Genomic DNA, 24,674 nt, shown 5'->3' with positions numbered 1-24,674 from the left:
CGAGATAAAAAAGGATTATAATTAATACAGTACATCCAATATATTGTGATCTATAAACTTCACTTAAGAGCCATTCTAATATCTGTAACTCAACATATATAAAGCTTCTCCTACATCTTTAGAAATCAAATATAATAATTTAATATTATCTTAATTATAATGACACTGTTACAATAGAAAAAAAAATTGTTAAATTTATATGTGTTATTTATAGGTTTCTAGTTAATATTTTTGCATGTTTGCTAAATTTTTATCCATGGAAGTCGATGATAAAAAAATGATTGAAAACTACTACTTTTTAAACAAAAAAAAACCAAACAAAGTTTATTAAATGTAAACTTTAAAAACTCAACATTTTCAGTAGCTTTTGTGACCATACTCATTGACTAGTGCTGCTGTTTTCAGCCTGACGTTAAGTGACATCACTGTTACAGAGTCATGAAAACACATATATAAAAAGAGGTAAAAAAATATATATTGAATTTGATTGTGTCTATTCATTTAAAATATTATAGCATGTTTTTGAATGCATGTACACTAAAAATGTTGAGTTTTAAAATGTGGTCATTTTATGGGTACTGAAGAATATCAAGGATGTTGTTAATGTTGGTGGATTTCTGGATTTTCATCTAAATAAAAAATTGACTGATGCTCCTATGGAGATCTTTTAAGTGTTTATCTTAGTTGGAGCAGTTCAGTTTACACATTCCTGAAACACTGTTTGTACAATATGTAATATTTAGTTTAATTCTTTATTCAAAGGGCCACATTGAAGACAGAATTTTTTTTAAATTTGTGAATTTCTTTCTCCAAGTTAATGTACATTAAAGTACCATTTGTTTAATTTATCTTTATTTACTCTAGTGTAAATATTATACAGAAATGTCAATAAGTGTGCTGTTATATCAGTTTAGGTATGTTAGATATAGAAACCCACAGGTTGGTCTAGTGGTGAATGTGTCTTCCCAAATCAGCTGATTTGGAAGTCGAGAGTTCAAGCATTCAAGTCCTAGTAAAGGCAGTTACTTTTATACAGATTTGAATACTAGATCGTAGAAATCAAGTTTTCTTTGGTGGTTGGGTTTCAATTAACCACATATCTCAGGAATGATCAAACTGAGACTATAAAAGACTACACTTCATTTATACTCATACATACGAGGGTTTTTTTTTCAAGGTCCAATCGGTCGCAAAATAAAAACCCGTGCAAAAATCAGATGAACCTTTGTGCATATGTGTTGCACAGCATCTCTAGTATGGCCTTCAATCACGCCGCATCACTACGTTTAGTTCTGAACACGCAGCTGGCACGTAAACATGTCTACAACAATAGCATCTCCTGCTAAGTGTGAAGTGTGTGTGGTAATTCGATTTCTTCAGGCTGAGGGGTTTAATGCAGCTGAAATTCATCGTCGAATAAGTAATGTGTATGGTGAAACTTCAATGAGTGACAGCAAAGTGCAACAATGGTGCAGGAACTTTAAAGCAGGATGGGCAGATGTTCCGTGATGTAGGCGGTCAGGGAAGAAGCGAGTGTCAACCGATGATCTCGTTGAGCGAGTGGATGAGGCAATTTGAGAAAACCATCCGTTCACAATTTCTGTATCGAGTGATTCGTTTCCTGAAATCTCAAGGTCAGCTCTCTGCACCATTGTGAGTGAGAGACTTAAGTATTGCAAACTGTGTGCGAGATGGGTTCCCAAGATGCTGTCTGACAATCACAAAACAATGAGAATGGACACCTCCCTAATGTTTCTCCAGCGCTACCACAATGAAGGAGAAAATTTTTTGAACAAAATTGTCACAGGGGACGAGACATGGGTCTATTTCGAAAGTGAAGAAACAAAAGAACAATCCAAACAGTGGATGCACTCTCATTCTCCCAGTAAACCAAAGAAGTTCAAGCTAATTTCATGACTGATCGGACCTTGAAAAAAAATAACCCTCGTATCATCCTCTGAAGTAATACCTGAATGATAATTCCCAGAGGCTAAACAGGAAAAAGAAAGGTATGTTAAATAAAGAGTTGTAATCTTCTGTGGTATTCAAGCGAAATAGGTCTGTTGAGTACTGAAAGAATCATATTTTTAAAAAAATGGTAATTTGTATGAGGTCAGGCGATCTAAGGTATTGTGAATTAGTGTTTTTATGAGTTTGTTAGATACTTTTTTGAATGCCAAATTTAGAAAATTTGTTAACTGTGTTTATATTTGGCTCTAAGGTTTGCTTTGTGATGTATATTTTATTCATTATTAAATTACATTAATCTTTATGTGTGCCAGAGAATTATTTTAAATATGTTATTGTTATTTGTTATTCAGTGTTCAGTGTTTTTCCATGTGTTGTAAAAAGACTTCTCCTATGATTCTGAAAAAAGCGTCTCATAGGAAGACCATCAGGTTGTTGTAATATTATCTGTTTTGCAGTAATAAAGTTTATTAGAAAATAGTAAGACACAGTCTAGCTAAAAGCTACAGGCCTACATCACTGACAAGCTCTTGTTGTAAATCGACAGAGAAGGATGATTATCAACCATCTAAACCAGTTTATCAAAAAACACATGGAATCTTAGACAATGCTCAAGCTGGCTTCCACAGATATCGAAGCCCTATGAACCATGTTGTTTATTTCACACAAGTCAAAGATGGATACTACAGAAAGATGTCTATACTAGTGGTTTTAGTCAACCTAAAAGCAATACTGTCTAATGATGCATGCTTATTCACAAGCTTGTCTGTCATGTACAATATCTCTGGACACTTATTCAAATGAATCAAGACTTTTCTTTGCCAAAGATTAATCTGAGTGCGCCAGAACCACAGTACTTCCAAATTCCACATTCAAAAGGAAGGCCTGGCACAGGATGCTGCTCTGAGTTGTACACTATTCAACATTATGATCAATGACATCTTAGGCGCAATCAGAGAAGTACAAGGAGTTGAAGCCCTCCTGTACGCAGATGATCTCAATTGGGATATTACTAGTAGTAACGTAAAGGCATTGCTGAATCTTGGAATCTGGGCAACATGAAATGCTATGACTGTTATAACACAAAAACTACATTCCAACTGTTTACGCTTTCCACAAAATTACAGGCAATAATTCTGTCCTACAAGGGTCAAGCACTGGAAGAAAGCAACGTTTCTAAATACCTGGGAGTTATGACCGACGACTCACCTGGAAACCACATGTTGAACAATATGTGAGAAGAGCAGTGAAAAGGACTTGTTTACTGAAAAGACTCATTGCTACGAGATGGGGAGCTAACCAGGAAGTGTTAACAACAACATATAAACTAATGTACATTAGACTAGTCCTGGAATATGGAAGTGAGGTGATAGTCACTGCCGGTTCCACAACTAGATATAAGATGAACCTTGTCCAGAACACTGCTTTGAGACTAACTGGTGCTGCTAAATCCACCCTGGTGGCAGCCTTGGAGGCTGAGACACAAATAGAGTCTTCATGTCCACCGTGAAAGAAGTGCCTGCGCTTCTGGGAACGTTTAAGAAGAGTGTATAAGCAACACTGCAACAGTTACCAGCAAGCAACAAGCAGGCTCAATACTCAAATTGCACCACTCACTGCATATAAGAACCTATATGAGAAGTATGGCTTGACACCTGTAGATGTAACACCACTTAAAATCTATCAAGATTCTTTTGACCAACTGCTGCAAGCCAAATAGAACTTAAAATATCATCAACTGCAAAACACGCCTCTTATGAGGCGAAATTAAAACAGACTGTGCTCCAAACCATTCATGAAGATTGTCCGGAACAGGAATGGTTGATGTACCATCGCTACCGAGAACAGGAGAAACAGGAGCCGCGTACTACTGCTGCCACTTACAGGGACATCTTGCAGTCAGCACTCCATAGAGCAATTATGATGGAGAGATTGCCACGATTCAAGCAGCTACTACCTAACTTGAATTCTTTCCACACGGAAGGCAGTTTTTTTGTCAAATCGCAAGCAGCTATCTGGAACTTGTCATAAAATACTATAACTAATTGCACAAGAACTTTGGAGGCCAGGAAGACCTTAAACAAACTGGGATCTCAAGACTAGCAGCTGAAATTCCAATGGGTTCCAAGCCATGTTAACCATTGATATATGTGGTAATGAAATGGCTGACAAACTGGCAAAGCTGGGAACCTCTCTGCCTCAAGCCACCCGCACTGCTTCTCTTGGCTCAACCAAAGTGCAAATAAATTATGCAGTTAATAAACGGATTGGTGAAAACCGTAAAGAATCAGTGGCAGGCAAGAAGTGGGAGTCTTCACACTTGGCTCTGTAAGTTGTAGACTCCCTTGAGCAGTCAGCGTCACTGTATTTAGATTAAAAACCAGACATGACTATCTGATCTGGCCTTGCACCAACATCGGATATGGGTTCTGCCCTCTTCAGCACGCCAACTCTGCGGCAAGGAAACTATGGATGCAGACCATCTGGGGACCTGCAGAGCTCTGGACCACTCGCTGGGGGATGATGGCCCTGTTTACACAGAAGCCCATTTATACCAGTCAACACATCACAAAATGGCTCAGGAGCCAAGAGTGGGTGTTGGCTAGTAAGTAATTAAATAAAATATTTATGTTTTATAAAATAAACAAATATTTTAAAACAAAATTTACTTTAATTCTAAACAAATTGTACACAAACCTGATGGTTATCCTGTGAACTTAACTGAACTGATTAATTATTTCTGATTAGATGGCTACAACATTTTCATAAAAATTAAAATCTTTCTTAATATTAAAATATAAACAAGTATATACTCAATCATATATATACTCAGTTAAAACTGAAGATTAATTCCTTGTAATTAGAACAAACATTTTGAAAATAAGTTAATAATTTATAAATTCAATATTTATTTGCACTAAAAAATAATATTAATTTTTTTCTGTTACAGATTTAACAAACATTATTAAAACATCGGACAATGTTTCATATAAAACATTTATTTACCTTACAAATTGAAATTGGGTATTTATTAAAATTAAGTAAAATATGAATCTCCAAATTTTTTCCTAAAATTCTTGAACAAATTAACATTAACGTTTGATGAATTATGCAATTTTAACAACTTTCTTGAATGCACAGGTGCAAATTTATTGCATGAACATGAGTAACCAGATTTAAGTGACAACTGGCAATGTCATATTCAAGGCAATTAGTTAATATTGTTGTATCTACATCTGTAACACTGCCTTAAACTTATTTTTGAACTAACATTATGTTTTAAAATAAATTGGATAAACACTAATCTAGAATGTTATTTCATGATTCAGTTTAAATTAACAAATACAAAATGTCAAAACATGATTTACAGATAATAATGCCTGATTATACACTACATCCACTGAAATTCATAATCCATTATATTTAAAATGATATGCTAACACAGAAACTTAACTTTGTGATGATAATGAACTAATAATAAAATTGTCTTTTGATAAGTTTAAACAATTTTAAACCCAGCAATTAGTCTTCGGTTAAACTTTTTATTAATTCACAGGTGTATCTTATTCATAATTTAGAAAAATAAACATATAAAGAATCACAAATGTTATCAGCATTTTACTGCTACTTATCAATTACAAACTACTTCTTGTAGCATGCGATTAACCTGGACGAAATACCAACTGAAATGAAAGAATGAGCAAAATTTAAAACAAATTAAATATGGTTAAAGATTCAGAGCTATAAAAATCCAATATTCTGTTTATAAATAATAATGAATTAAAGTAACAATACTGACCGGCACATAAAATGTCTTGTTGTATGTTGTAGTAGAAGCGGAGATATTTCACTCTGACTCAAATCCCTTTTTACTGTAATCAATCTAGGTGTAATAGACCAAACTAAATCAAGACCCATAAAATAACCATTCCACCTCCACGAAAGTGTTTCTTTTGATTCAATAACTCTTCCCAATCTCATACATTTTTCAAAGAAGACAGCTTCAGGTACACCAACAGGTCTAAAAAGTTAAATCCAATTTTATTATATTATTGTTAATATAATACATTATTTTAGTGCCATATTTGAAGTTGTTAAAATAATAATGAATGTTATTAAAAGAATGTTTAAAGAATAATTTCAGATATTTGGTTCCAGCTTCTAAAGGATCACACTTTATAGAAGTCTTCTATAAAAAGTGATCCTTTTGAATCTAAAGCAAAGTATTTTCCTAAAGCTCAAAATACTTTTATCCATGTTTTTTCCATCATTATGGACTTTTATGTTTTCTTGGCTAATAATCTTGTAAGCGGCATTTTCAGCATCGGCTTAACTAAAAAATCACATCAGTTTTTGATTGAGTGTGAAGGACGAAAGTAACTAATGCTATTTTCTAAGGGTCTGTCCTTTCATAGTGAATACAATAATAAAAATAATTTAAAAAAATATTAAAATAGATAAACCTCAACACTCAAAATGTTTTGACAGTATTTAGAGAAATTTATCTTTATTTTTCAAGAAAAATCAAGAAAATATGAATAAATTTATTAAATACTCTGATGCATTATACTCTCAAAAAAATGACATGCTACTGCAGTTTAAACAACAATATTCATTTCATGTAAGGTTTTGGATAACATGACCACACCACAGTCTTCATCTTTCAAAATTAAGTGCTTCAGAATTTGCTTGATAAATCAAAACTTGACTGAAAACATAAAATCACACAGCAGAGAATAAAAGTTTAAAATGTTATATGTAATTTTACTAATATTTTCATATGTTCTTGCATGAACTTCTGTTTAAAATAGATTAAAGATCTAACAGACAGAAAATAAAAGTGTTTGAACATGTGTTTGTGGGAACCCTTTTGCTCATTTTAATATACTAAATCACTCCTTGTTTATTTATAAATATATAAACATTTATATATAAAAATATATATATATATAAAACACCTGTGTAACGTAATTCCAACACAAATCACAACTTTTGAATTCATACAGTAATGAAGATCATAAACTTTACAGAAAATCCGAGGACTTATTCTCTTATCTAGAACTTATTTTCTTGAAAATGTCAAATTTTACCAAATATGTATGCCAATGAACAGCATACATACTATGCAAGTTAGTGCAAGGAAAGAAAGAATACACAGAAGTTAAAATACCTACAGGAGTTAAACAATCATTTTACTTGTTGAAAAGGTTGTGGAGTCTACTCCTATAAACGAAATGATACACAGCACTTAGAAATTTTATCAAGCAAACATTTTCTTCAATAGAGCGCAAGGCATACGATTCGAGTTTTGTGTGTTTGTTTCACACCATTTCCTAATAATATCAAAGACAACACACATACAAAAAGTATATTTTTACTTTAAATAAAATGCCTTTTTATAATATTTTTAAGCACGTCTATAATGCACAAAATTATTAAATAACTACTTTAGATGGGTGATAAGCTGGACAGCAACTGTACTACTAATTTTCATTCCAATCAATATCTTCAAAGGTTCAATGTAAGGAAAAATGAATATTTTTATTTCAATATAACAAACAGCTCATGTTCCCAAAACTTGAGCTATGTTAAATGAATAAACTATGTAAATGAATTCTAAAGTCTCAATAAATAAGAAAAATGTATTTTTAATATAATGACAGCACAGAATGACCTTTTTTGAAAATAACCAATTCTAAAAAATTATTACCTTGAGAAAAAATCTTTTTAATTTTAACAGGTGAACAATCTGAAATGTTATAAATTATTACTACCTGATCACCAAAAACAAAAGAATGAACACTACAGTGTAATTTATTAAACAATATTCTAATCTTGAAGAAAAAAAATTCCACCTTAAAAAGTACTGAAGTATTGAATCTGTAATTAATAGCTTTCCATTAAATGCTTGATTGCAAGTATATAAAAAATACTTTTATACTGGTGCTTATAAGTTATTTAAACCGTTCCTATTTATAAAAGTCTAATACTATTAAATTTCAACCTCAGGTAATACGGATAAAAAATTAAGAAATAACTTTCCCAAGCCTGCAGCTAACCCTTGGTTAGGGTTACCCAGCAGTGGGTTTGTACTAACCCGCTGCTGATTCTAGTATTTTAACCTTATATCATATCTTTAATTTCAGGATGCTAATACCCTGAAATATCTCAGGCACTGTGAAATCATGTAATAAGAGATGAGAAACTGCAGCCATAAGTCATAAAAATTAAGCTATAGTGGATGCAGTAACTCGCATGCTATTATGTGTTTAGATGACTACTAAAAAAAGATTACCCGTTATCAATGTTCTTGTAAAAATCTAACACACTGGTCCATAGAGAGATTAAAGTTGGGTAAAGCCAACTTTCTGGTAATATTCTATCCTCTAGTATAACATCCAGATCTTCGTGATGAACAATCAACTTATCCAAACGCAAGCCTTGGAATGCTTTTTGAAATTCTATCCCTTCTCTGGTCAACAGAAATTCAGGTTGATTTTCTATAACAAATCAGTAATAATTAAAAATTATTAAATTATTTACAGTAAATTTAGAATTAATAACCATAAGTTTAATCAATAACAGACTATAATTTTCAGCAGCAAAGATAGTTATCCAAAGAGCAACAAAAATAATTATTCAGATACTAAAGGAACTGATGAAATTTAGTAAAAATAGACAATAAGTTTAAATAATTTAAAAAAAAAAACTTTTTAAGGAAGTTATAATTATGAATTACACTTGAAATCATTAAAAATAATTAATTCACAACATAATATAAACAATGACGTGCATATTTTCAAATGCAAATTTAAATGGAAAAAAATTCCGAAAATTATAAATTGCAGATAGTGACATAAATAGAATCATCAAATTAATTTATTTATTTAAGAATTGGTAACATTATAGTATAGTATAGATTATTTCACATTATCAGCCATATCACATACATCATTTTCCAGCAAAAAATTCAATGAAAAGATTTTCATTGAATTTCTGCTGGTCAATAACATGAAAAAAGGGTAATATAATTAATTATTTATTTACATTTTATAACTCATTAAAAGATATAATACAAAATCTAGCTGTAACATGAAGAAATCTATATTAAAATTTATAATAGTTGATGGTGGCATATCCACACAAATGAGTATTCTGAAGCATTCATGTTATATGTTATAATTAAGTACATACAAAACAGAAAATTAATTTAATAAAGCCTAGTGGATTGAAATGAAAAATAACTAATGAACATTTTGCTACTGACACAGCTATTTAGAGACTGACATCTATAAATGATTATATATTCAGGAATATATAATCCTATATTAATTAAGTACAGATTTAGAATTGAATAATGAGATATCCAAGATTCAAATACACTGCATTAATTTACTTTACGATTTAGTACTTTCTGATTACAGCACATTTTCTAGTGACTTGCTAATATTCCCTAAGATTAATTAAATAAACTTTAGCTTAGAGCTCAACTCTCACACACTTTTACCTTTTATTTATTTTTTGAGCAGAAATTTTTTTTTTTTTTAACTTATTAAATAAATTACAATAAATCGTAAATTGTTTACAAGGATATTTTTATGAAATTTTATTATCTCTTTTGGTTTTGATGATACAATAACTAATAGGGTTATGATAAGAGGTCTATTACAGGATATGTTTAAAAATAACATTATAGATAAGTTTGTTTCCTACTCTGCAACAACAAGTGATTTTGTATGTGTGTGTAAGCCACAATATTTGATGGGTTGGTATCCTAGAATTGTTGTTACTCATTTTCTGGTTTTGCTTTGTATTATACAAACAGGATTAATAACTCAGAAATCCTTCTGAAATGTGTAACACGAATATCAGTGTAATAATATATTGTTTCTACAGTAAATTTCATTAAAGATACTATATTATTAATTTCGGCCATGTATTAAGGTTGTCTGCTCAGTGAATGTATGTATGTATGTATGCTTCTCCAGTGTGTTGCCAGTAATTCATTCTGGCAGTAGCCTGGGCTATACCTGGCTAGAGACTTTGACAGCACTGTTGTTTAGCTGCTATATCACACTGCGCTATTATTCATTCTATGCTTCTGAACATTGCTTGGACAGTTCAATAATGGAAGTAGGTAGCTAGACAGTCGGCAGAAACTGTCTTGGTAGGAGAATTTCAATGCTAAAGACCCCCTGTGGGGCAGATCAGTGAGTGAGCTGATCTGCCCCACATTTACACTCTCTCTGAGGCGATGGTCAGGGTGGGATTCACATACATATCAAGGTGATGGCTCTACTTTCACAGGGATAAGTTCATTTCCTACATTGATGTAATATTCATGAGATGCAAGGGACCAAGTGTTAACAATGGTGGGAAATCCTTGAGGATGAGATCCTGTCAGATCACAATGCAATTTTGTGTGCTGTCAGATTACAATGAAATTTTTTGTGCTGTCAGTCCTTTGACAGCAAAGGTATGTTTTTTCTCAATTACTTGAATAAGCTTTTTTAGAGTGCTGGTTAACAGGTTCAACCAAGAGCTGGAGCCAATAGGCAGTCTAAGTGACCTCCAGTTTGGATTCTATAAGGGCAGGTCAATTGTTATTGCCAATGTCTGAGGCTGAACAGGTGGTGATGGGTACCTGGAACAAAGCAATAAACATTACTGTTTCACACCTGGAGGAATTCGAGCTTCAGCTTTTGCCAAATAAGAATCAGTGACTGTAGTTTCAGGTAGGCGTAAGTTGACCTCAATTTTGTTAGGGTCATTATAAGGGTAGTCCATTCTACCTTGGGGTGTGGATAGTCAAGAATGCAATGTACATGACACATAGTAGTTCTGACGTTTCCAGAGACACATGTCTGTCAAAGCCAAGAAAATTGTTACCAGCACTGGTCAGATAATGACCAACATCCAACATGTTTCTACTTATCAAAGCAGAGGTCTTGTCCCAGGTGGCGCTCTCAAAAGTATTGCACAGAGTATACAAGTCTGGTCCATCGCACTGGAGAGGAGAGGGCTGCTTTCCTTCATGTTTGCTGGCTGCAAGACCATCTCAGTCGATGCCGCCAGCATAATGGGAAGACTTGCACCCACGGATCTCCTTGTTCAGAAGAGGGAGGATGAACAGGGGAGTGGGTAAGGTGGATGCAGAAGTATTGCTTACATGCAGTTGGTAGGAGAGATGAAAGATTAATGAACCAACAGATTGATTCTGTATCTCCATAGATGGCTGTAGGTAAAAGCATGCAGGAGACAGTTCAGTGTGCTTACCCGGAGAACATCACTGGGACTCTGCTACAGCTCAAACAATTGTAGCATGCAGTATCCACAATTTTGTTCAGTTAAGATCATCCGAACAAAGTTAGTAGAAGATGTCCAGGGGTATATAACTACCTCTGAATGCCCATTGGGACAGGTCCCCAGTCCTAAGGTCGAGATTAAAAAAAAACACTGAAGGATGAGTTCAAGGTTTGAGGCCAGTAATGAATGTACAGATGGAGACAAGACGCATGGGATGCCATGATATACCGTACGGTGGACTCGGCATCCTATGTTATAGGGAGGAAATGTGTTTTAGGGGATAGGCTTGTACAGGAGAGTCTCACATTAATATGCGTTTGAGACCACATGGTGCCTATAAAAACTTTCCCATCCTCTGATGAAAACATATGTTCTCTGGCCATTAGTTTTTAAATCAAATTTGACACAGCTACACAAATATAAATACATAACATTGCATTCAATGAGCAAATGGAATACACAAATTCATTGAAGCTAATTATTGTAAATTTCAATGAAGAAGATCAAAGAGGAGTTCTACTGTACATAAACAACTGTCACTTTACAGGAAACCTTTTTCTTTGGAATATAGCACCACTTTACAAACCAAGTCCTATCCAGAAGCATAGCAGGGCTGTGCTGAACCATCAATGGCAGATCAAGTAAGGCCAAATATGAAATTCTATTCATATCATTAATAAATTAAGTCTCATTAATAAGGCATTTCAAGATTTCTAATATTGGAAGCCATGGCTAACAATAAAGGGGCCATATATATACTTCATACAATTATACTCCACTTCACAGCATGAATTCCTCCTATGTATTTATTACACACAGAATTTTTCTTATTCAAGACTCCCTCTGTCTGTTCAACTGTTCTAACCTGGTTGAATGACATGACCTGTACCGTAAGCTTACCTTTGCTTTCTCCTTATGTAGCACATAGCTTTATTTGTTAGTTTCCAAATTTTCTTTGTAAATGATATCCCATATAAAACACAACACATCTATTAACCTTAAATGGTAAGGAGATGTACTTAAATTTAAAAGATAAGTAAAATTATTAAATATTTTTATTATCATATTTTAGAACACCTTAAATTCTAGAATATTTACAGAAAGCAGTTACCATCTTCCAGAATACATATTTCCATCTTTTTTCAATGTTTCTTGCAAACTTCTTCAGAGTTTATGACTAGATATTAAATACAGCTTCTTTGATATTGACCTTAAATTGTACCAGTGTTCATGGTTTGTTGCTAGAGGCTTTTTCTTTGAGGTAACTCCAAATAAAATCATTTGGTGGTATCAAATCTACAGATCGCTATTGCCACTACCAGTGATGCAATCACAAAAGAATTCATTAATAAAAGCAGTAGCTGAATTTGTATAGTATAATGTCATTTTATAAGCACCAATAATGATGTACTTAAAGAAAATAGCAATAATTTTTTTGTGATACTGCCAAAACCCGATATCTAGTACAGATGTAATAGTTTTTCATGATAAGTTTGGCGAATTTCAGGACTCCAAATCCTATCAATCTGACTGTTTACATAGCTGTCCAAATGGTACCACACCTCTCAGAGAAAAACAGTAACTCTATAGAATGAATCCCCTCATGCAATCAGTCATTGATTTCAGTAACTGTATATGCAGTAAATCTTGTCCTTGACCTTTTGTGTTTTTGCGATAAACAGAACCTGTATCTTTGAATTTAATCACTAACCTCAATAACAATCACTTATTTGGAATTGGTCTACCTTGGTATTTACAGTGAAAAGCTTCTTGTGCTACAGTCACTGATAGTACAGTTAGTGTCGAATAATTTGCCCACTTGGTTTAATACTTCAGTTGGGTTTAAATTATTCTAAATATTTGTTTTTTGCTGGTTCATACAAATAAATAAAAGCCTTCGACTTCATTTATAATATAAATTGTTATTATTATAATCTTGAACTTGTAATATTTAAAGTTATTATATTAATTACTTGTACATTCATAACAACACAAGTTGAATCTCTGGAAGAAGGAACTAAACCATTCTAGTGGGAAGCCAACTTTTATTGTGTAGATGAAACCAAGTGAGCCGCCAAGAGCTGTGTGCAACTGTCAGAAGGACTTTTAAAAATTAAAAGTCTTTCTTTAAATAATATTTGAAGTTCCTCATTTAAATGAGTATGGTTAAATAATAAAAAGACACAGACCTCTGGTTAAGAAAACACAAACCTCTGGCTAGTGATGCACTGAACATTCTGATTACTTTAATATGTTATGGCTACTGGTAGTAGTCTACTGTATTGACATGACAGTCAGATGCTGGATGAGGATCTATTCCAGTAAATCATGAAGTGGTAAGGTAGTCAATACAAATTTTAGAGAAGTCTAATTGATGAGTTGCATTTTATATGGGATGCCCTGTTATAAGCATATGTAAACTTTGTTTATTGCTCTTTTTTAAATTATTATTTTTGATTAATTCAACTACAATTATCAATGATGATTGTTTAACAATCAAAATTAAAATCTAGCTAATTTTTTTTTTTTACATAAAAATTTCTTGGACATACTTATTTTATTACAATAACAATTTAAAATAGCTAACTCTGTATATCTTTTATAATGCAAACAAATATAAAATTGGTTCTGGTCATTGACATTTTGTTATATTCCAGTAATCCTAATTTTCAAACTATAATGTACTAATTTCAAAAGTAATTCACCAATCCTTTTAAGAAAACTAAAATCAAGCTGTGAAAAATATCCTAAGACTTAAAAATGATAAAAACTACTCAAACCAATGAAATTAATTTATTGCCACTGACAATGTAAATGGCACAACAAAGGCATAAGTTTAGAGTATAAATTAAATTAAGTTTAGTAATTATATAAAACTATAAATTTTTGCGCAACAAAATTAATCAAATTTTACAAATAGAATGTTTATAATAAATTACTTCAAAATATTTTCAGTCATGCAACCACGTAGTCAAAAATATTTTGTAAATTATTAAAGATATTGTACCTTAAAAATTTGTTTTAATTTGTAATTTAAAAAGTTAGTTTTAAATAATTTCATCACCAACCATCATGAACAAAAACATAGCAAAGTAATTAAATTAAACTACTTACTAGGTCGATCTTTGAAGAATTTCTGAATCTGACACAGACCAGAAATCTCATCACCCATCCACTCCGGATGTAACTTATAAAAAACCCAAGATCGCAACATTAAATATAAGGAATACTCCATTTGTATAACACATAAGTCTTGACTTCTAACAAGAGACTCTATTAATTCCACACTGTAAAAAAATACCAGAAAAAATTTACTTAAATTTTTATCTATATTAATAATACATTATAAAAATTGAGCTAATTTTTACTATAAATAATGATGTACTTATTTCTTAAAATTAAGGCAGAAATACAATTATCCTATTTATAATTTGGATACTGTAATACAGTATTTTAATCTTGTTGTAGCATTTTTTTTTCCAAAATAAGATGTGCAACTAACCGACTAAGCCATTTAACTGATTTCAGAACTTTTCTAAGTTAACTAAAACATTAAAAAAAACAAATTTGTGTCAAGTATTGTATAGAATGTGCGAGCTTCTGATAAAACATCAAATTTAACTTGTACACAAAAATAAAATTTTATAATTTTTAAAGAAAAAACTTTTAATAAACAAAAAATAAACTTACTATTGTTGGGATTTGCGAAACAATGTACTAGGACTACGTTGCTTATGCTTCTCTTGAGTTTTACAAAAAAAATTACAGTAACTCAACAAATCAAAAAATATTACTAACAGCAATGAATAATACACATTACTTATAAAAATAAAGAAAACTGACAAAAACATTTGACTCAGTACTCCCATATCTAGTCTACTTGAGTTCTTAGAACCACTATTACGTAACTACTTTGTCCACGTCAGAAATTAACAAAATATCTTATTAATATTTATAAACTAAGGAATTGACCAATACAAAATTAATTTTAATTATAATTTTAAACATAATTTCTCATTATAACATGTTACATTTTCAATAATATTTTTTAATGTTATTAAAAAAAAAAAGAAGTCGATGGATAAGCAATCTTCTGATAAATCCTTGAAATGATTTTATGGAGAGGACTTTGACATTAAATTCTCATACCTGTATTCTGTACAAATCATAGTTTATAAATTTTCGGATCAGTTTTCTTAACATACTCACTATACTAAACTAAGCATGTCAAAATCCAACACAAAACTGACGCTTTTCTATGGTCTCACCGGTCTAACCCCATCACTATTTCTCCGAATTATCAAGTCATAACACACTTTGCATAGAAAAAATTTATTCATTTTTCAAGGATGATGTTGTATTTCTTAAAATAGAATTTTAAGAAGGAATTTTTGAATTAAGAAGGATAACTACTGAATCATTAATTTAACTTTTATATTTTTTTAAAATATCGTCTGTCAACGTGTTAAGAAATCCATATAAACAAAATAATTTATAATAAAATAAAATACAAATAAATTCACCAATTTAAATAAGCCAATTCAATTTAATTTAAATTTAGGTCAAAATTTACAATGGTTACAAATGAGTGTTTTTCACAAACTTTCAGTATATTTTATTTTATTATATTTTCAGTATATCAAATTTATTACCATAAAAACTAATAAGCCTGTGTTGTACATTAATAAGAAATAAAAATAAAAAAGAAATTCTTACTTTAACACAACTGAATATTATTTTGAATTATGAAAAAATAAAGATATACACTTAAACATTACATAAATTCAACTCCTATGTCTAAATGACAGAATATGGTAGCTCTCTCTTTTCCTGTTTTTCAGTGTTCTTCTTGAAAATATATCACAAGCTAAATATTTCCTTTAATACACTTCCTACCTTAAAATATCCTCAATTTCTCATAACTATTAATTACAGGAAAACATTCAAATTCATTTTATTTTCTTTACTCCCTATTAATGTAATAGTATTATTATTATTATTCTTTGTTACTGTTAACAATATCAGATAAACTATACACACAGTAGAAGAAGAAATATGAAAAAAATGTATACCAGCAAAAATGGTACACAAATCGATTAGGTTGGTGTATAGTTAATGTTTGAATTTCTTTGCAGAATGCCTTAAAAATGAAATTATCTGCTTTAATTCCTAAATCTCTTACTCTACAAAGCTGACAGACTAAAAAAAAAATGCAAAAATATTTCCTTGAAAGGTGATTATTTATGCTGGAAAATGCATCTGCTACATAGTTTAAATTTTTGTACACAATGTACAAAAATATAAACAGAATTTAAATCAACACCTTAATTCAAGACAAAATTTATTAAAACTACCTGATAATGAACTATATTCTGTCTACTTTACATTGAGGCCTGTGATAATCTCAGATTATCACATTGGTAGTTATTATTATGTAATTATAAATATGTTAGGTCTACAGCAACATAAACAAAGCACTCTTATTGAAAAAACTGTACTAATTTCAATTTCCTAACTTTATAATAATCAATCTTATTATTTGCTATTTGAAGCAAACAGAAACAAACATTCCACATGTTAGAGCAAGTATTTGAATTGTAACTTGGTAAATATCATGTACGATGTTATATAAATAATAGCAATACTTCTGTTTATAGCTTTATAAACTGTTAAATAATATTTTTGACACTATTTTAAAAACAATTACTTGGTTTTGTGAAACTTCATTGTTATTTTAACTGCGGCGTTGTTAACTGCTCGCAAAAGAAGATACTTCGAGCGAGGTTATTTTTGTCATTAATTTGGTTTAAATACGTTATTATACTGAAATTTATGACTTATTTACTTTACTACAGGGCTAGAAATTAAGTTTTTCTTGAACATGGTTCTGCTGGTGTATTTTAATAAAATAATTAAAAATAATAAGTGATATATCCACCTTACCAGCAAATAAGTGTAAAGTGCAAAGATCTCAAGGACTTTACGCTTATTTGCTGGCTATATTACTTAGTAATTACTTTAAATTATTCTAATTAAGTTTTTGTTTATAAGTATCTTTAAGTGCCATGAAATTTAATATAATAACTATGGCCAAGTGTCCTTCTTGCTGTACAGTTGAACACAGAAAAGGTAAAATATTAGGAAGAGGGGAAAAGATGATAGTTCTTAATGTTTTCAATAAATTTCATGGAAAATACCCTACTTTAGATATTAAACTAGTAGAAGTGCTTAAAAATATCTTTAAAGTCAATAAAGTTTGGTGTGACATATTAAGACATCTGAACAGGCTTTTTGGTCTGGTTTAAGTACTGGTATAAAATTGTTAAGTAACAAAGGAAGACGGTTGTTGTAGATCATGTAGGGAATAAAGATGCATCTGTTAACAGTGCATTATTAGTTTTCAAATCTAATAAAAAGTGTGATTACCACAAAAATATGAATGGTAATCTTTTTTAAAAACTGATTTAATACGATTATGAAATTAATTCCGCCAAATAGTGTTATTGTTATGGATAATGAATACATCATGGCTAGTATCGAATATAATATCATGGCTGAGAGAAAAACAAATCGCTTTGGTTTTAGATTTCTAAAGGTTGAGCTCCTAGAAAAAGTTAAAAGAATAAGCTAAAATTTAACAAATATGTAATCGATGATACGGCTGAAGCAAATGGACATACAGTATTATGCTTCCACCATACAACTGCAATATGAATCCAATAGAATTAGTGTGGAATTAAATAAAAGGATTTGTAACTCAGAATAACAAAATTTATAAATTAGTGGATGTAAAGGTTTTACTTGAAAACAGTGTTACTGAGGTAATGGCAGATAATTGGCGGAACTGTGTTTAAATTAGCGCTACAAGAAGAAAATATGTGGAAGATGGATTGATTTGTTGATATCTAGGTGGATAAACTCATTATTAATTTTGAAAATGACTCTTCAAAATCTAATATTAGTGAAGATTAAGATTAGGTGTGGATGTGATTATCACATCTGGAGTGAATGTGATTCACCTCAAGAAATTGAGAAAAAACCCACAAAAATGGTAGTAAATAGTAATATATTTTTAATTTATTTTATGCATCTAAATAGTATTTCAGAGTTTGAGTAAAGCACTTAACAAATTATTTACAAACCTATTTATGTTATCATTCCATTATACATTATTTTGTACAGCTACTAACTGTGTGTGACAATTATTGCTGTAATGGTAAAACAAAATTACAATCGAAGATAACTTTAGTATATTTAACAAATTTTAACCTTTTTTTAAGTTAATAAACATTAAATATTTTAGATATATATATATATATATATAGAGCTATATATATATATATATATAGGCTATATATATATATATATATTTTGAAATACAAACTACCTGAAAGATTAAAAATCAGTTTTACTTTTCCTTTAATTTCTTATGGGTGTAGATTCAAGCCTAAAGCATCTAAAGTACAAGCAACAGCATCAGAGCTGCTTTCTCTGAGTGTAATTTCAAGTCCTTTACACAACTTCCTTGAGCTAAACAGACTGACAATTCAAACTGTAAAGCTGCATATCACTTTGATTTTAATTTACTTTGCATTCTGATGTGAAAAAGCAAATTTTGCTTGTGAAGGGAACTATCTACTTATTTTTACTAGTAAGCCTGTCTTGTGAAATCTTTTTTCTTAGAAATGGCTATGCAATTTCCAGGAATGGTTATGTCACCTGCAATCACTTGCTCTATCTGCACACGATAAACATACAATAGCCAAAAGTTTCTGAACAGTTTTTGTAGAAAGTATATAAATAAATTTAGGAAAGAGTTTTTAAAACTATCAATTTTTTGAAATCGCAATGACAAATTATGAGGTTCTAAGATTACACACACATCTTTTGTTGTACTTGATTAAAATAATATACGAAAATTTATTATCATAAGAATTTCAGTAAAATAGATTTATGATTATGAAATACACCACTGAAAAAATGCAGAAAGGTAAACTGATGGAGAAATCTTGAAAGGATTAAAAGGTAACGATCAGAAAGATGTAGACATAACAAGTCAATATTAATTACCTTACTTCTCTTAAGTCAGCTGGATGATTCACGTAATAATGCATCAAATTATAATTAAACCATTTGAATGTAGCTTTTTTAACAGAATCAAGACTATACTGGCATGAAGCATTGTAATAATTAATTGCAGTCTGAAAACAGAGAAATATTATAGTTCATATTTAAAATTTAGAAAGAAAAGACAATTTGACATGGTGAAAAATTAATAATAAAAAAATGAAAAATTAATACAAAACTCAAATTTGGGGTATTCTATTACAATTCAACAAATTCTCAAAAGTTTTATTGCATCATTATTTTTAATTTTGATGATATTTGGTATATGATAACTACCCACCTTGTAGTGGCCAAAAAATATTTTTTTTTTATATAAAAAAATCTTTTTCTTGAGTAATAGACTAAACTTGCCATCAGGTAAAAACAGGCATTTACATCACTTTTTCCATGAGCTGTAGGCATTCTTATATTACATCATACAGAGGGTCAAACAGGGCTTTCTGGAAAGAGTAAAAGTGGAACTTTATCTTAGTGTACTCAAAATCCATTTTGTTACACAACCAAATCTTGTAATGTTTATTGAAATTACCTATACAAATTGTTTTTTTTCAAATGTTGGGCCTAAAATAAATAATGAAGGGCTTAGGGTAACAGGCCAGTTTTTTACCTTTTAATTCTTTGGTCCTAGTAGTACAAATAAAAAAAAAATTGGACTGTTACAAAGTGTCCTTCATTAAAAAAAAATGGCCGCCAAATCGTAAGATTTTGAAAATGTCTCATTTTTGGGGCCCAAAACCCACCTGTTGGACAGGTGGCAAAAATCTGAAATGTTTACAATGTACTTTAAAACCATATAAAATTTATTTTGTTTCTCAAAGGGGTTGACGAGTAATGAAGCCATCAAATCTGCTAAAAACACCATTCCTTCTAACCATGAACAATAGATCCAAAAAATTCACAATATGTATTTTTTCAGATAATAATGTAGGCCTACTATACAAAATATTTTGATATGTCTATAATGAGATAGCTTATATTCCATATAGTTTGTTACTTAAAGCATGGCTCATAAACAGTAACTCATGTTTAAACACGACAGTGAATTGACATGCACGCACATGAATGTTTCTGTAATCCTGAATGTAAACATTTTAGAAGGCTCAGTTACTGTTTTGATTTTAATATGATATGTTGTATTGTTGCTAGTGTTTATACTGTGGTTAGGTAATGTATAATTGTTTATAAAGTAATTTTATTAGCAGTGAACTTCTCTTTTATGCGATATCATTTATTTTTAATTTTATTAATTAGAGAAATTTTTACTTTAGCTGTGGAGAAACTGGAATAAGACAAAGTGAGGTGCAATTGGTAGTTTTATAATTAATACTAACTGTATTGCTATTGTAGAACCCTTGCATTTTATAAAAAAACAGATTATGGTGTGTTCAATTGGCATTCACACTGAAACAGTGTGTCATAAATTGACTTACAATAAATAGATCTTCCGTATCGCACAATATTTTAAGGTTTACTGAACAGCAAATAACATTGATATCTTTAAGTGAATTTACTGAAACATAAAATATACCTCATAAAACTGAATATCTGGATAAATATTTTCATATTAATGGGAAAAGTTGCTCTGACCCATTTAGCTGTCATACTAAACCAGTTAAGAAATCTCTTTGACGCTTTCAACAAATAAACTAAATTTAAAATTAATTCCAGGTAGAGCACTGTATACAAAATGCTTTAACAAAATCCAAAAACACAAGATGATACAGAAAGCAAACCAGAATGTCAAAGATATATTTGAGCCTCAATGTGTTGTAGTAGAGTCCATGAATAAAGCTTGCTCAGCACTTAACATTTCCCCCATTAAGGTTTAATTATCGAGCAACATAAAGGAACAAATTTAAAAAAATAAAATTACAAAAATAGCCAAGTCAGTTACCAGTAAATTAAACGATTCCTTTGATTTAAATATTTCTACTGAAGAACCAGTTTAATACCCAAAATTATACTGATTTAACTACGGAATATGAAGAATTGATCATTAAAATAAAGGATAAAATGAAAATAGTTACACCAACCCAGGAAAAAATTAATATTTTAAGTTTACTAACAAGCAGCTGGAGCATTCAAAATGAATTTAGTGTTAGTCAGTATTTAGCACGTCAATCCAAACAATTAGTTAAAACAAGTACAATTTTGTCATAAATCGGCAAAAAGAAACCCAGTCACGTAATTGATGAAAATGTTATTAAATGTGTCCAAGATTTTTACCAGAATGATGAAAATAGCCAAATGATGCCAGGCAAGGAGGATTGTGTCTCTGTAAGATAAGCTGACAGGAAGAAAATTAATATTCAAAAATGTCTTATCTTATGTAACTTAAAATAACTGTATACAGCCTTAAAAAAATTTTTAAATTGGTTTTTCAAGTTTTGCTGATTTAAGACCTAAATTTTGTGTTCTGGCTGGTGGGTCAGGTATTCATTCTGTTTGTGTGTGTGTGTGTCACCCACCAAAATGTAAAATTCATGTTGTCTACTCTAAAAATGAAATTTGATTATAAAATTATTCTTTCAACCATAGTATGTGATAGAGAAAATGAAACATGCATGCTGTAATAGTGTGAAAAATTTCCCGGCACTAATAACGTGTCCAGATTATTGCAAGAGAGCTGGGATGATTTTGATTCTGAAATTATCTTCAAACAGTGAGTTTCTGTTGACCAGTGCGAACTAAACTACTCAAATTCTTCCATTTTAAGAGTACTAAGATGAAATTCTTGAAAATTTAAATAATCTAAAAAGGCATCATTTTGTTCCAAAGAAACAAGCTAATTTCCTCAACATTAAAAAGAAACAATTGCTAAAGGGTGAACGTATTGTAATGGGAGACAGGATGAAGTCGTCTTATCACTAGTCAAAAACTTATGCCACAGTACATCCATTTCTCAAACATTTTAAAAAAGAAGGAAAATTACAAAACCAAATTTACTGTGTGATTAGTGAGTACTTGAAGCACAATACAACATCGTTCTTCTGCTTCCAAAGTTATAAATAGGGTCAAAACTCTGTCACAAGTTAACTTTTTTTTTCTGATGACTCCTAAGCCCAGTATAACAAAACAAAAAACAAAAAAGTTTCATAAATTTGTGCTACCATCAAGATTTTGAAATCGCATTTTTTTGCTTCATACTATGGAAAAGGACCAGACCATGTGATGGTGGTGGTGGAACTGTAAAAAGGACTGTGACTAAAGCAAGCCTTTGAGGACAGTTAACAATCAAATTGTTACACTTTCTGAAATATACAATTATTGCAAAGACAATAATTGTCTTTGCAATTATCAATTTGTCTTTCTTTTCTTTGTCTTTTATTAATTATCAATTTATTCATTCTAATGAGTGTAGTTGTAATTTTTATAATGTAAAAAAAATACATAACATCAGTATTTTTGGATACGGTGTTTATGGTTAGAAGGAACGATGGATGTTTTTAGCAGTTTTGTTGGCTTCATCACTCGCCAATTCCTTTGAGTAACAAAATAAATTTTATATGGTTTTAAATTATATAAAAAGTACTTACTGCTGTAAACATTTCAGATTTTTGCCATCTGGCAAAAATCTGAAATGTTTAAACCAATGGGGACAGGTGCCCCATATGGTTTTTGGGCCCCAAAAATGAAATATTTTCAAAACTTTAAGATTTGGCAGCCATTTTTTTTAATGAAGAACACTTGGTACCAGTACAATTTTTTTTATTAGTACTACTAATACCTAAGAAATAAAAGGTAAAAAACTGGCCTGTTACCTTAAGTCCTTCATTATTTATTTTGGGCCCAAATTTTGAAAAAACAACAATTTGTAAACATAACTTCAGTAAACATTACAAGATTTGGTTATGTAACAAAATGAATTTTGAGTACACTAAGATAAGTTCCATCTTTACTCTTTCCAAAAAGCCCGGTTTGACCCTCTGTACTATGTAACATAAGAATGCTACAGCTCACGGAAAATGTGACGTAAATGGCTGTTTTTACCTGATGGCGAGTTAGAAAATAGTTTATTACTCAAGAAAAAGATTTTTTTAAATATAAAAAAATATCTTTTGGCCACTACAAGACGGGTGGGTAGTTATAATATACCAAATATCATCAAAATCAAAAATAGTGATGCACTGATCATTTGTTAAATTAAAATGGAATACCCCCAATTTGCATTATGCAATACAATAGACATACTATTTGTAGTTATTCTACAAATTTTCAAAAAGAGATTTATCACAACTGAATGATAAATTCTGTAAAAAAACAATTATTAGAATAAATTAATACATACCGTTTTGGTTATTAAATATAATGAGGATTGTGTACATGAATTTCAAATACTATTTAAATACGTATATATATATATATATATATATATATATATATATATATAGATATACATAAGGTTTTAAGGATATCTTAAAAGCTGTGATTACAATAATAACAAAACAACAAGGAATTCCACACAAAATGATTTCATCTAGTCAGCATTTTATCTAGTATTACATTACTGGTGTTTACATATAAATATGCTAGATTGTCTGAAGTTAAAAATTAGTATTTTAACATATGATTTAAATGCTATAGTATACAACTATGTCCAATACAGTTAAAACTATAAAACAATGTATAAAACAAGTAATAAAATAAACAAATAAAAATTAGACTAATCTATCCATTTAATTTAAATATGTTCAAAAATACAAATTGTTAAATACTGAGTGAGGATGGTGATAATTATGCCAGTTGCTTTATAATTGTGCTGATTTAATTTTAAGTAATTTGATGATTAAAACTATTTTTTTTTTCCATTTCAGCAATATATTAACTCATGGTCAGAGAAGAAGCCAGTTAAGTGAAGACTACTGCGATGTGGTTTATTGTTGTAATTACATTAATAAAAAAATGCTTTTTATATTGACAAATTAATAAGTAAAAATTAATATTTAACTTCCTTTGCAGAAGATAAGAAAGCACTTAGAATCACTTATCTCATAGACTTTATTCACGATTTATAATTTAACATTAATCACATTGAATGTTTCTGGTTTAAAATATAAATTTAATTAAAGTTTTCATCCTTCAATCTAGTCGCTCTCACCATTTCACTTGTGTTTTCAGTGACTAAACATATTTTCTTTGGCCACAAATAGCTCTCATGGAATTTGTTTTCCAATAACTGCAATAAAAGTTATTATAAATAAGAGTTGAATAATCCTAAAAATATGTAACATAATTATACTGAGGTCAACCATTAATTTACAACTACCATCCTT

At 30.4% G+C, this 24,674-nt stretch overlaps 1 protein-coding gene across 1 annotated transcript in view; it reads right to left on the bottom strand.

Annotated features, from left to right (window-relative positions):
• Positions 1 to 24,674, bottom strand: part of gcl (germ cell-less) — a 60,090-nt gene that overhangs the window by 4,469 nt on the left and 30,947 nt on the right. The window contains exons 5-8 of the mRNA XM_075360842.1: positions 19,345 to 19,475; positions 14,389 to 14,561; positions 8,264 to 8,468; positions 5,768 to 5,989 (exon numbers count right to left, since the gene is read on the bottom strand). Coding sequence (XP_075216957.1) covers positions 5,768 to 5,989; positions 8,264 to 8,468; positions 14,389 to 14,561; positions 19,345 to 19,475 — 731 coding nt within the window. The remainder of the gene's footprint in view (positions 1 to 5,767; positions 5,990 to 8,263; positions 8,469 to 14,388; positions 14,562 to 19,344; positions 19,476 to 24,674) is intronic.

Source organism: Lycorma delicatula, chromosome 3, assembly GCF_047948215.1.
Source record: "Lycorma delicatula isolate Av1 chromosome 3, ASM4794821v1, whole genome shotgun sequence".
Lineage (NCBI taxonomy): Eukaryota > Metazoa > Arthropoda > Insecta > Hemiptera > Fulgoridae > Lycorma > Lycorma delicatula.
Note: the sequence above shows the minus strand (reverse complement) of the source record. Positions and strands in the feature narration are given on the sequence as shown.